At 37.5% G+C, this 13324-nt stretch overlaps 1 protein-coding gene across 2 annotated transcripts; it reads right to left on the bottom strand.

Moving 5' to 3' along the window:
* LOC144470674 (uncharacterized) lies at positions 1-4965 on the bottom strand. Of its 2 annotated transcripts, none has more exons than XM_078182099.1 (6): positions 4807-4965; positions 3872-4069; positions 3000-3539; positions 833-935; positions 307-402; positions 1-216 (listed from the first exon to the last, which is right to left on the bottom strand). In XM_078182099.1, exons 1-6 carry the CDS (start codon positions 4889-4891, stop codon positions 207-209), a joined length of 1032 nt encoding a protein of 343 aa, XP_078038225.1. In that variant the 5' UTR covers positions 4892-4965; the 3' UTR covers positions 1-206. The 2 variants fall into 2 exon arrangements, with proteins under 2 accessions (XP_078038225.1, XP_078038226.1); XM_078182100.1 differs by having other exon boundaries at positions 833-884.
* Between the last annotated feature and the right edge of the window lie 8359 nt (positions 4966-13324).

Genomic DNA, 13324 nt, shown 5'->3' with positions numbered 1-13324 from the left:
TGTCGTTTCCTTAATTTATTTCATGCTCGATTACACACGTTCGAGAAATGGGTGATCAGGATGACGTACGTCTTATTGTACAAAAATTAATGTTGTTAAGCGTTTATGCGCGTATCTGAGGTATCCGTTAGGTGTCCGCGCTCGTACGCTTACAGGCAGCATGAAGTTTGCTAACTCCTTCGTTCCTGCGTTCCGTTCCGTTTCGTTTACTTGCCCCTGGAGGAAAATTATTTCGTTAACGGCTGCGATAAATCCTACCGATGGACATCCACCTTGGTTAACAGCTAAGTGAAACTTCACACTTACCAAGATTGAGATCCAGCAGAGGCCTGCGCCGAGGCCTGCGCGTACGAATTTCCGCCGCCACCACCGCCGTATCCGCCGTGACCGCCGCCACCGCCGCTAAAACAGTGTCGAAATGAGCCGATTGCAAACCGACACGCTGAATTTACGGTGTTCATACTACCGTTTAATTATTTTCTTTCACGGGACTACAACTGTTGTATAGATATGAAAATAATTGCGATCGACTTACCAGTACACATTATAACAATGAAACAGCCATTGCAAGCTGAACCCTTGGAAATTGTTGCTCTCAGGTCACCAGTCGAAATGACTGGATTCTGATTTTTTATTTTACCGTTTCCGATATTATAAAAATGCTTCTATTTGTCTATTCGAATTTATATTGTCGTAGAAATTCTACGATGTTTAAATCGATTAAATTTTGTCATTGTTGTAAAACAATATATGTACGTTGGTCTAGTTAAAACTTATCTATATTGTTTGATAAAAAAATTGAGCGGGTTTCTTTGATAATCAAGGAACTTACCAAGTGCTGCAGCTACTACCACCTCCGGTCGGATAATGCGATGGATAACCCGCTGCAACAGGTATAACAACGACAGGTATAACACCAACTGTTTGTGTTTTTCCTATAAAAACCAATTAGCAGTCAGAAGCGGAAGCGATGCGTTGCTGCAGTCGTAGAGCTAGATGTATCCTATTTTCTCACACTATTACTAACACTGTCGGTGCCGATGGTGGCACCGTGCAGTAACATTGTCATCTTTATTTGTCGTCGACTTACTCTATTGTAAAACTAAGAATTTAAGAATATTTCAAGAATTCAATATTTTAACAGAGTTGTTATTATCGATCTACCGCATGCTTGGAAAGTAATAAGAATATCCATGCAATTTGCATCAGTCGATACATTGTTGCTCCTAATCACAGTGTTAACGTGTTTCTAGGAGACTGTACATATATCGAGCCTACAAAGCGATCTTTGTAGTATTTTAACGAGTTTCTCATTCCGTCAAAATTGAAAGAGTCAAACTCCGGATAGACTGGTTCTACAGTAGAATTAAGAAGTTGGTAATGTGTGTGAAAAATGACATTGTCAGTTGACTACTACTGCGCAAAATATAAAGCCCTATGGTATTATGTTGCTGCGAATTATGTTACTGCGAAAGCTTCAGCAATTTGTTTATTCTATTGACGCCAAGGAACTGTTGTGGACTGATCAACCAGTAAAACAATCTGTGTACATTAGCGCCATCAATTTCTGTGGGCCAATCCTGGTATCGGAAGGGTGCGTTCCGATAACCAGATGCTCTATTTAAGCCAATGCATATATAATTTTTATATAAAATAAATGCAGTAATATGTTTATGTAAAACAGGGTACTGAACGAAATGCATGCAAATCAGTATACTGAGAAAACAGGCTTGTAAATCAATATACTGCTCGAGTCAATGTACTGAGAAAGCATGATCAAGTCAGAAATGAACAGATGCGACACCATCTCGTGGCCTGTGTTTCGAAAAGAGAGTCTTGACCTACACTATCGGGCATAATAGCCCGTCCACAGCGTAATCACTTCAGACTGATGACACTTGAATGCTCAATGCGAAGTGCTGCTAGCACGTCTGAAGTCGCCGGTGTTGAAAAACTGCAGCCCGAACCATAAATTAAACATCGCCGCTAGAAAAACCACGGATTTTAAGCGTTCGCAACGATAAAGCAATTCAAAATAGCAATTTAAAAGTATCAACGTACTATTTTCAGCTCGCGGAAATGACTGAAGGTAAAATGTGAAACGTCTGTCTGACCTCTATCTGTTGCATCGATGTACGTAATCTCTCTACACTAAGGATAAAAATCCTTTGTCCAATCACTACTGAACGATGCGAGTCGAAACGAAACAGACGTCGAGGTCAATGTATAGAAAGTTATCTTTTTTTACCGTACATTTCAGAGCACACGTAAATTGCTGCCAAAGACTACGCGTTTCCACGTCGACGATCCGCAGTCTAATCATTGCCAGTCGATGAGAGCGCAGAAATGAAGGACAATTGTCGAGGGTATCATGCAGAAAGTAGTTTCTTTTCCCTCCACCTCAGGACACATGCGAGTTTGCTCCCCAAAGAATTAGTTAGTGATCATGCAGAAAAGGGGAAAGTAATTACCTCGAAACATGTTATCATCATTCTTAACAATTTTTCGTTCTTACCGAAATATTCGCAAAAATATTTTTAAAAATGTCTGCTGCATTTTTGAGTTGCAGTAAATTTCGGGTTAGGTAATATTTTCGCGATTATTTAGGGAAACGTTGTCCGATATGAGTTTGATAAGATACAGTGGAGGATAAAATTATACGTGTCCACCTTTTAAGAAGGTGTATCTTTCTTTTTTTAAAATTGTATTAAACAACTTGAATCTTTTTTAAAATATAGATAATACCTGCAATGCTTAACTAAGATAAACGAATTGAAAAGCTAGAGTCCCCTATATTTCGTTGTCTACATTGAAAACAATTCAAGTCATTTGACCAGTTTTAAACAATTTATACCTTCCACGTGTATCCCTTTTCTGTCTAATCAGTAATTAAGTTCCCCAAGAACACCAGCCATGAAGACCACGCGTCCTCTCTGTGGCCCACAGCGATTTCATTCTCCACCGTTACGGTAACTACCTCCATGTTTATGTATACCCACCTCCGCCACATCCTCCTCCTCCACATCCTCCACCACTCGGGTAGCCACCGCCACCACCCGGATAGCCACCTTGATAACCGCCACCACCCGGATAGCCACCTTGATAACCGCCACCCGGATAGCCGCCACCTGGGTATCCGCCGCCACCACAACCTCCACCACCGCATCCTCCACCGGGTCCACCTCCGAAGCCACCACCGCCTCCAAATCCACCGCCGAATCCGCCTCCGAACCCACCTCCGCCGCCTCCGCCGCCGTTATATCCACCGCCCTTCAACTTGCACTTCAGACAGGGCGACCTCCTGTTACGGACTTTCGTCATCTTCTCCATCTTCGACTTCGGCGGCGCGAGGCCTTCGATGTCGCTCCTGTCCAACTTCACTCGGAGAACTCTCGTTAGACCGTTATCCTTGACCCTGTCCACGTGGAAGCCCTCTCCGTGCTCGAAGTCGTCGGCGACCTCGTCCAGGTCCACCGGCACGTCGGTCTCGGCGCCATCGTCGTCGACTTCGATCAACAGAAGCACGGTGGCCAGTGGCTCTGCTCGAATTTAAACTGGTGTCAATTCACTGACAATATTACCGTAAAATGTATAAGAAGATATAAGAATGTATAAGAAAGATATAACATGATATAAGGGCGGTATAAGAGGACATAAGAGAATGTAGGAGGACATAAGAGTATGATATAAGGGAGATATAAGAAAATATGCGAGGATATAAAGGTGATATAAGATGATATAGGAGGATACAAGGTGTGCGGTGTCATCTGAATTCGCCTTAAATGCAATTAGTATGTTTATTATTCGATAGTTATTATTAGAATTATTGTTATTGGTTATTGTAATTTTTATCGAAAAAGCGAAGCGTTACCTCCCAGTCCTGGCACTTTTTCGGCGACCTCATTTTCGATCGTTTCTTCCGAAAGCTCGCCACTGGAATTGTCCACTCCATAAAGATTTATAACAAAGAGCACATATTCGTGATCCTCCTGATCCGGTAGCGGCGGAGGCTTCAGTTCAGTCGACAATGTGGTGTCGCCCGCATCGCTAATCAACTCTGCTTCTGGTTCTAAAAATGATTTTCTTGTATTTTAGTCAAATCATAATTACTAGGTTATTCGAAAACAGAGAAATCTCAATAAGCTCGCTTTGGTCCTTCTTTGTCGTTAACATATTTCTACATGAGAATGAACATTTATATTTATTATATGTCAACCTTTCGTTCAATGTTCGCAAAACTTATAATAGACGAGCAGAATTTGATTTCGATTTAAAACAAGTAAACAATATTTATATTTACTAGATTTTGTTCTAAATCTTAACGGGTTTGAGAGAGAATAATTTTAAACTGTGATAATATTAAAATTATATAGGCAGAAATGAAAGAAAGACAGTCACAAGTTAAAGTAACACAGAGAAATAAAATAAAATAATAATGTAGCTTAAATGTAGACTAGCAATGACTAGTAATGTAGTACAATTATTGTGCTGAGATTTAAGATTGCAAATTTGAAGTATAATAACAAAGACAAAGTATCCGTAAGATATCATAAAATACTATAAAAGGAAACCATAGATTTCACACTATGCTCAAAGTTTCTATGCAAGAATAAATATAAATAAAGATAAATAAATGTTCAGGTATATTTTTCAAGAAAATATTTCCTTCGCAATCGAGTGAAAACAAGTATACAAATTGATTTGCAGTTCTACAATAACGCGGAAGAATATATTTGTGCGTGGAGAGATGAAGGACGAATAAAATTGTACAATAACAGAAAGAAAAAGGGTCGATTGTCCTTTTACCTGGCGTCGCCGGTAGAGCCGACAGGGCCGAGACGAATAAAAGTATGCACAAAGCACTGACACGCCAGGACGTTTCTCCGGCCATCGTGAAGAGTTCTTGTCTCTCCGGATGCACTGTGCTCCGATCCTTTCATGTTACCGCTTTTATAGCCATCGATCTTTACACGTGCACCGCTCCGAGATAATTACGTAACACCGCGTCGCGGGGAACGCGAAACCACCGCTCCGCAGTTTCCCGCAACAACAACTGTTTACTATCGTTGCATCTTAACAGTTTTGGTTTTTCCGCGAATGTCAGGCTCTCGACCGGTCATACGCACTCTAATATTATTGTTTTCTAGTCGTCCGGCTCGGTGAACACGATTCACACTGATACAATCCCTCCAGCTAAATTTGCATTTCATCAGACAGTCTGATAATCAGATTTTTCACATTTTTGTTTGCGTATAAAATTTAGTACAAAAAAGATTCAATATAAATCAGTAAAATTGATCCCTGAAAATTTAGATATGTCATGACTAGTTCTATGTAAATTAAAAAATAGATATAAATTAAAAATTTTCTTTTTCAATAATTTCAAGTGCAGAATAATATAACAACGTTTTTCAAGGTATTTATTGTTTCGCGCCTGATTTATTAGTTTTTATCGTAAGGATAGATTCGTTTGTTAAACATTGTCCTGTCAAATATTTTGTTTTCAAAAATTATAAACGTCTAAATGTCCTCCAAAAGTTCGCAAGAATTGCATAATTTTATTTTTATATAATTATGACTATATAGCGTGCAAACAAAATATTCTCTAACAATAAAGAATTTCTCAAGGTGAGAAAGAAATTCAATTTACATTGGCTAGCTTTCAACTGTTGGAATTATTTGAATAGAAACATGTCGACCATCATTTGGTTTTTCCGAGATTTAATGCAGAATTATATGACAAAGTAGTATCGTAATAAGATTGTTCGGTACAAGATTATGGTAGTACCATGCGCAGCAAGTACTCGAGCAAGGTACTGCTTGTCCGGATACGAGTATTTTTCATCGATTAAGGAATACATTAATTATCCGAGAGTACGGATAGTGTGAATCTTCTGCGCGAACACGAAACGAAAAGAAAAACAAAATTATTGTTACATAAAGTCCTGCGGTTGGAAAAGGAAGATAATTAATAAAAAGGTTGTCTTGCGTTTAGTGAAAAATAAGAAGAGGATGAATCTGGCGTAGACTTTGTATCGACTTCGTTTCAAGAACTGGGATGGTTAAGTTACCCGAAAGTAATTAATTCTTGCGTCGGTGTGTTAATCTTGCCTCCACATTTTTTTTCCCCCTTTTCGCAGATAGTTAGCGCGCGAAATAATCGGCTGCAATAATTTTTGCTACAAGTTTCGTAATACATAATAGCCTTTCCTGAATAACTATCGACATTGTGTACCGGGAATACGTAAGTGCATAAATTAACCGTATCAGAAGTGTTACAAAATCGTGCATCGTGAACTGACCGTACGGACGCGTCGCGCGAATTTCATTTTCAAAACACAGCTTCATGCCTCGCTTTAACAACGAAAAAAGTGTTATCTGTTCTACGAAACGACATTATCAAGTAATACATTAATTTGAACTTGAACTCTTGACGCGATTCACATTATATTCTGTCGGCCGTACAAATATCATGATGGAATGCTGTCTGCATATATATACTAGTAAACATAAAGTAAATGTATTCACCGAGCCTACTTGAGATAAGAGGACGCAAAAAATTTGTACAGTATTGCGATCAGGGAATCACCTTATCTCACTGGCTTATAATTTCATTTCTCTCGCATAAAAACTCGATTACCCTTTCGCATTACAAATTGAGACAGCATTAAAAATCTCGCCACTGTTGTTGCTAATCATCGGACGCGAATTTTATCATAGAAATAAGTATTTCAAGACAATAGAATGATTTAAATAATCTCCGAACATTTATATATTAATGTAAACGCATCGAAATTATTGAAAAAATCAAGACATTTCTATCGAGCCTCAATTTATTGCAATCTATGATCAACATTTTCATTTTACGCGAAAATCCACGGTTTAGTTATCACGTTTGATCTTGACAGCTCGCGTCGACTGTTCTCGTCAACCGATTAACGTAACCCGGCACCGGCGCTCACAATGAAAGCAACTATCAGATCGTAAAAATCTGCTCAATTGTTTAATTTCGACATGTAATTCTGTTTTCAGTAATCTCATGCTCGATCTGGCAACACACAAATGAAGTGTATCTATTTTCAGACCCTCGTTCCAATGCGATTTCAAATTTAGACGTGCATACGATCACGTCTAACTTGACGTGTAACTTGACAATCAGCTTTCGATGTTATTACACGGCATTGATGCATAACCGAGCATTACATGCACGTTCAACGCAAGCGCACGAGCAACGTTAAAAATTCAAAGATGCAATCAAAATTGTTTGCCGCCGACGATCAACCTCTGCATATATTATTCTTTCGTCGCGAGCCATCGGATGGATTTTTTTTTTTTCCCCGATATGATGAATTACGGGCAAGTACGCTGCGATAATCGACGCGATTTGCGCCGGTGCGACGACGACGACGACGACGAAGAAGAAAACGTAATTACGTGCACCTAAAACACCGTTCTCCGTGTCCGCGTACCCATGACTCAATTCGATCTAGGCTGATAATTCGCGGGCGGTCTTGAACGAAAAGGTGATATCATGGTCTCCCGCGAAGTTCGTACGAATCGCGAATGTCTGAAAGCAATTCAATCAGCACTCGGCAGTCTTCCTTCCTGTTTACTGTCGCGGAATCTTAATCTTCGCGCAGCCTTGGACTATCGAAGCGAATTCTGCCTGCGAATACTAAGGAAATCGATAATAACAATGTTCAGCGTGCATCGAAAAGAGGCAACCGACAATGAAAAATGACGGGGAGTTGTTTCAATGTGTTCTTTTTTTTCTTTTTTTTTTTTTTTGTTTCGTTCTGTTAGAGCTTGTTCCGCGACGTAGATGCTGCAGCGTGGAATAGCTGAAGCCTGCCGGAGTTTAATCGAATCGAAAACGTGATCGCAGGTTCATCATTCGCGAACGCTTGAGAAACTCGGGTATTCCTTGAACCTGCATAATTGCACCTACAATTTTCTTATTTCCGGAGATATTCTGCTTACGTGTTTTTCCCACAAATCGAATACATTATTTGCTAATGAAGCGCCATTAGGCGAAATTAATCGATTCTAGGCTTCCCCGAATTAAAAGGTACTTAACTGTTATTTGGAATACCATTAAGTTATTAGGAACGTTAGCTACAAATCGATATGTTCGTACATCGTTATTACGTTGAGAATGTATTACGTGTTTCATAGGTGTTGCTGGTATCGTACATATTTATGTAGGACCATCGATCTTCGATTCTAATGATCTCCGATCATTAATGTTATATACGAATGTGTATAAGTTTCTTTTAAAAATCGCCAAGTCGACTTTCGCAAGTTAGAGTTGAACATCATTTCCGTTTGCTATTTATAACCACAATATTGCGAAAGTATAGTGATAATTTAACACGAAACTGCGTATAATACATTATATGTAATTGTATATTAAAAATGATCGAGTTGTCTGTAACCGTTGTGTTATGTTTCTATAACCTCGCTTGCTTTACAAATGTTATAACATATCCAGATTTTTAACGATAATTATTATAATATTTATCCTGAATAACTCATGAATGCACGTCTGTAATGTACAGAATTACAAAAATTAACAAAACAAAATGATAAAATTAGTATTTAAAATGTAATTTGTAAGTTAGATCTCGTGTTCGCGCATGCTCTTGGGAAAATCAGAGATCGGACAATGATAGAACGTGATCCCGTCGTTGGATCTCGGTTCGAAATAGAACAGAAGAAAAAAAAAACCTCAATTACGACAAACGTCATGCGAACGGGTTATTTCGGCATCGTTTCGGGAAACTCGCGTATTGACGTCATTGACGTAAATCTTCCTGCGATCAATCATAAAATGATATCAACCATGCGTTCATCTCCATAAGCGGTGTTCCTAGAACAACCTGGAGTAGAGTTTACTGGTTTAATTGACTTCGACTAGTGATAATACTAGGATATAAGATTGCAGTATCCACCGCCAGGTGAATTGGACATCCTGTGCGTTTACGTAGACACGGGGACTTTTTAAATTACTGCCGGATTAGTCACCGGCGCGCCGCGAACAGCGTTCGTCCCGCAAAACGGTATGATGTATCAATAAAGTATACGTCACAATGCTTCCTTTCTATTCTGTATATACTGCGCAGTTCATTTTGAATAATATCAAAATATTTTGTATTATAATCCTAATCACAAGTATCGCGATCGCAGAAGCAATGCTATAAAAAATAGAATGTTCGTAACAATTAGGTGACGATTATTTTCAGCAGTCTTTCAACTTTTGTAACACAAACTTTTCTATTTGTATATACATTACTTTCAACTTTTAGTTTATAAATTTTAATTCGTAAATATGACACAATCAAATGTCATATACATAATCATAATATACACATATGGATATCCATTTGTATATACACAATACCTTCCTAATTATTCATCCTTGGAAAATTGGATTATATGATATATCGCAAGATTATGTCACGTGTTTAGATTGAAATTTATAAACTGAAAATTTATAAACGGATACACGATTTCTGTTGAACTGCGAGGCAAACTGAACTTGATCTGAATAGCTGCGTCACGTTCATTGTTAGATGACTGGAAACAGCGGATCGATCTTGGAAATTCCTGGTCGTGTACCATGTAATTGTTTACAACATTCGGAGAAAAAGTATCTCAAACAGAAAGAAACATAATTACACGATAGCGATCAGCTTTTATGATAAATCACTGTTCAACGACATGTATCAAATCTAATTACGCTTGTTTTGCAGAGAGAAAAACTTTTTCCTTAAACTGGTTTGCGATTAGTTGGCACGATCAAAGTTATTACAGTAAAAATATTGTTATCAATAATGTTAAAAAAGATTCCTAAAATAAATTTTTTAGACATTTAATATCCATTTGATTTCAGTTGATTGCAGTTACAATTATTGTAACAGACTTATCAAAATATTACCTTGCGATTCCTGTTACAGCTGTCCAATGTTAACAATAACACGAGCGTACAAACAGAACAATTTTTAAGAGTGGTGTAATAATTTGTTTAACCTCTTGAAGAAATTATTGGAAAAGAATGTTACACGTTATCTTGTAATGATCTCATTATTAAATGTATATCAGTATATTTTGAAGTTATTCTGAAACTGTTATTATAAGATTATTAAATGTAGTATTTGAACATATTTTTGAATTATCGGTACGTTATTATTATTAGATATAAATTATCTTTCAATGAATTTAAAGAATCTTAGTCCGTGGTACTAATGACTTTTTTTTAGATAGGATTTCCAGAAATCTAAGGTTCAATGTTTGTTGCTCAAATGTCGTAGCGCGAGGGGTTAACGGCAGGGTTCAAAGGTTCGATTCGAACTTTATTCGAAAGATGCGGAGCACGTATAAGGTTCTAGATTCGTCAGGCGCGTCGCGCGAGTTTCATTTTCAAAACACAGCTTCATGCTTCGCTTTAACAAGGAAAAAAGTGTTATCTGTTCTACGTAACGACATTATCAAGTAATAGATTAATTTGAACTTGAACTTGAACTTGAACTCGTCACGCGGTTCACAATATATTCTGTCGGCCGTACAAATAGCACGATGGATTGCTGTGTCTGCATACATTTATTGAAAAAGTGCTAATGAACGCAGTTTCGAAGGAAGTCGTAGCGCGAGGGGTTAACGGCAGGGTTCAAAGGGTTCGATTCGAACTTTATTCGAACGATGCGGAGCACGTATAAGGTTCTAGATTCGTCAGGCGAGATCGCCGAAGAAGAGGCTAATTGCCGAAGAGGCCACTCCAACAAACTGTTGTGAGAGGCCACCCTATTGTCGTTACTACTTTGTCATTGTACTCGATTATTAAATTAGTAGCTGTGTAGTAGTAGTTGTAGTATTGAATATCGCCTCGCCGCCCCAACGATCAGCGCAGATGGGCACGTCCGCGACTTGCAAATAGCGTTGCGAAATAATTACGCATTGTTTTAGTCAAATTGTAAACAGAGACAAAAGTTAGCGTTGCGAATAAAACAGCCGCGATTTCCATTAGTTTTGAAATTGATTCTTTAGAGTGTAGCATTGCGAAAGACATAATCGCGATTTCATTTTGTTTGCTCTGCACAGTTAACTTTAAAGATAGTGTCCACTTGCTTTTTTGTCTCTCTGTGTAACCATAAAATGGTTATTTATTGTTCAAAATAAAGAGAGCACGTGATTCTTACCGGTAATACCATAAGGTATAACGTAAAATCCGGCGTGAATTGATTTTATATGTAAAAGTAGCGCCATTAATTGCAGTGACAATATAATGATGGTTTCAGCTTATTTTATCTGAATTCGTAACGAAAATTTAAACAAATGCTTCACATACTTTGAAGCTGTTTGTGCAGCTAATAATTAATAAAATAACTATAAGGTATAAGATATGAGGTATTATTTTTCTTATGACAACCGGCTGTCATCTCAAGATATTCTTCTTTCCCTTCATGACTCAATCCATTACATAAACATCTATCATCAGTTGATTTGCGGAAGCATTTGCAAGAAACTGAGAAGAAACATTATGTTCTCTTTACTTCTACCTCGAAAGGTCTCCGCTGCTCAAAAGTCGTAATTGCCCGTCGTATAGTTTTCATAAGACTCGCCGACAATTAGTGACCGCAATGACACCATGGAAGGTCATTGCAGCGCTCTTGAACTCGACTTGCGAAGGTGTACGGTTGGATTAACGTGTAGCATTACATGATGACTCACTGACAAAAACTGGTTTTTAAAGAAAGCGCTTTCTATCAGTGTTACGATGGCTGCGCCATTATTTTCACACCTTTTATCCACCGCCCCCATGCTTTTTATCAGGACTGCAATTAGTCTTGCTGCATAGCCTGCTTTCACTTTACTTTATGCAGTGAATTTTTTTAAGGAGACTCCAACAAATTAATCTCTAATTTTTACTGTTACTATTATTTCATTTGATAATCTTCGCGTTTCAATATTTTTATTTACATTGCTCTCACACAATTTTTGTCTTAAAGATGTCCAGTTTTTAAACGATAGTACGAAAGGAACTCTAAATAAATAAAATATTTTTAAGATATCTTATGCATATTTTTAGGGGTATAGTGACAAATTTGATAGTATGAAAAGTTCCATGAAATTTATTAATTTACTGGTTTAAAGAATATTTCGGGGACAAGGAAATGTTCTAGAGATGTTTCTGCATTTATATTATGCAAAAAATGGTTATTTAGTGTTAAAAATAAAGAGTGCGCATGATTCTTACCGCTAATATCATAAGGTATAATGTCAAATCCGGCGGGAATTAAATTTTATATTGAACGTAAATGTAGCGCCATTAACTGCAGTGACAAGGCGTTCAAACTATTTGTTAAAATCGACTGTTGGTAATTTCGTCTATCTTTACATTAGTACTAATAACATTAATTAAAATTTCAAGTTTACATTTTGCAATATAAAATTTTTTAATCTATGATGTCATTGTTTATATTACTTGCCTATAGTTAAATTCCCACTTTATAATTATCGATTATGGTGTTCATAGGAATAATTATAAACTGCATAGAAGACTATATCCAGTGTACCAAGATTTCGCCTGGAAATTGAAGAATTCTTGGTAGCATAAGTCTTCCTTGTTTTGAAGAAAAAGAATTCCTTTCCAATTCCTTCTTTTCTTTCTTTCTTCCTTTCTTAGCAAGGGTTGCCTCTCACCACGTTGCCCATTTTTATTTCGCACCATTTTAATACGCATCCCACTTCGCGCAGTTCAGTCAAAATTCAAAGTTAGCACCAATGGTAAAAACTCAAACTTTTAGATGAGATTACCAACAGCTGATTTTAGCAAGCAGATTCAATATTTTGTCACTACTTGCAATGGCGCTATTTTTATGTTTTAAAATTCCGATAACTCGTGCCGTGTTTCACATTGTTTCTTATGGCACTAACGGTAAGAATCATGTGCGCTCTTTATTTTCAACAATAAATAAATGTCTTTTTGCATAATATAGATACAGAAAAATGTGTTGAACATTTCTATGCTCTCGCCATATTCTTTAGCCGTGCAACGTACCTGTTAAAAATACTTGAGATACATACGCTTAAACCGTTCGTAAACTACTTATAGTTATCATAGTTTATTCTTTATATTAGAGTTATAAAACATCATTACGTCATTGATCCAATTCGTTTGTAACACTACTATATCCACTTTCGTTTGTAATCTAAACTGATTATTTTATCTTCATGTACAATAAAAAGGATTTGAGTTTGGCGGCTTGTAAATACGTCGATAAGGCTATACGTTCACGTGATCCGAACGTATCCGACGATGCACGAA

Source organism: Augochlora pura, chromosome 6, assembly GCF_028453695.1.
Source record: "Augochlora pura isolate Apur16 chromosome 6, APUR_v2.2.1, whole genome shotgun sequence".
Lineage (NCBI taxonomy): Eukaryota > Metazoa > Arthropoda > Insecta > Hymenoptera > Halictidae > Augochlora > Augochlora pura.
The sequence above is the reverse complement of the archived record's forward strand: the minus strand, read 5'-3'. Positions and strand labels throughout refer to the sequence as shown.

Excerpts from the sequence above, each read along its gene's own strand:
- LOC144470674 (XM_078182099.1), bottom strand. The coding sequence starts at position 4,891 with ATGGCCGGAGAAACGTCCTGGCGTGTCAGTGCTTTGTGCATACTTTTA. Across the intron at positions 3,540-3,871 it reads AAAAGTGCCAGGACTGGGAG|AGCCACTGGCCACCGTGCTT; the intron begins GTAACGCTTCGC and ends AAATTCGAGCAG. Across the intron at positions 936-2,999 it reads AGGAGGAGGATGTGGCGGAG|GAAAAACACAAACAGTTGGT; the intron begins GTGGGTATACAT and ends TGGTTTTTATAG.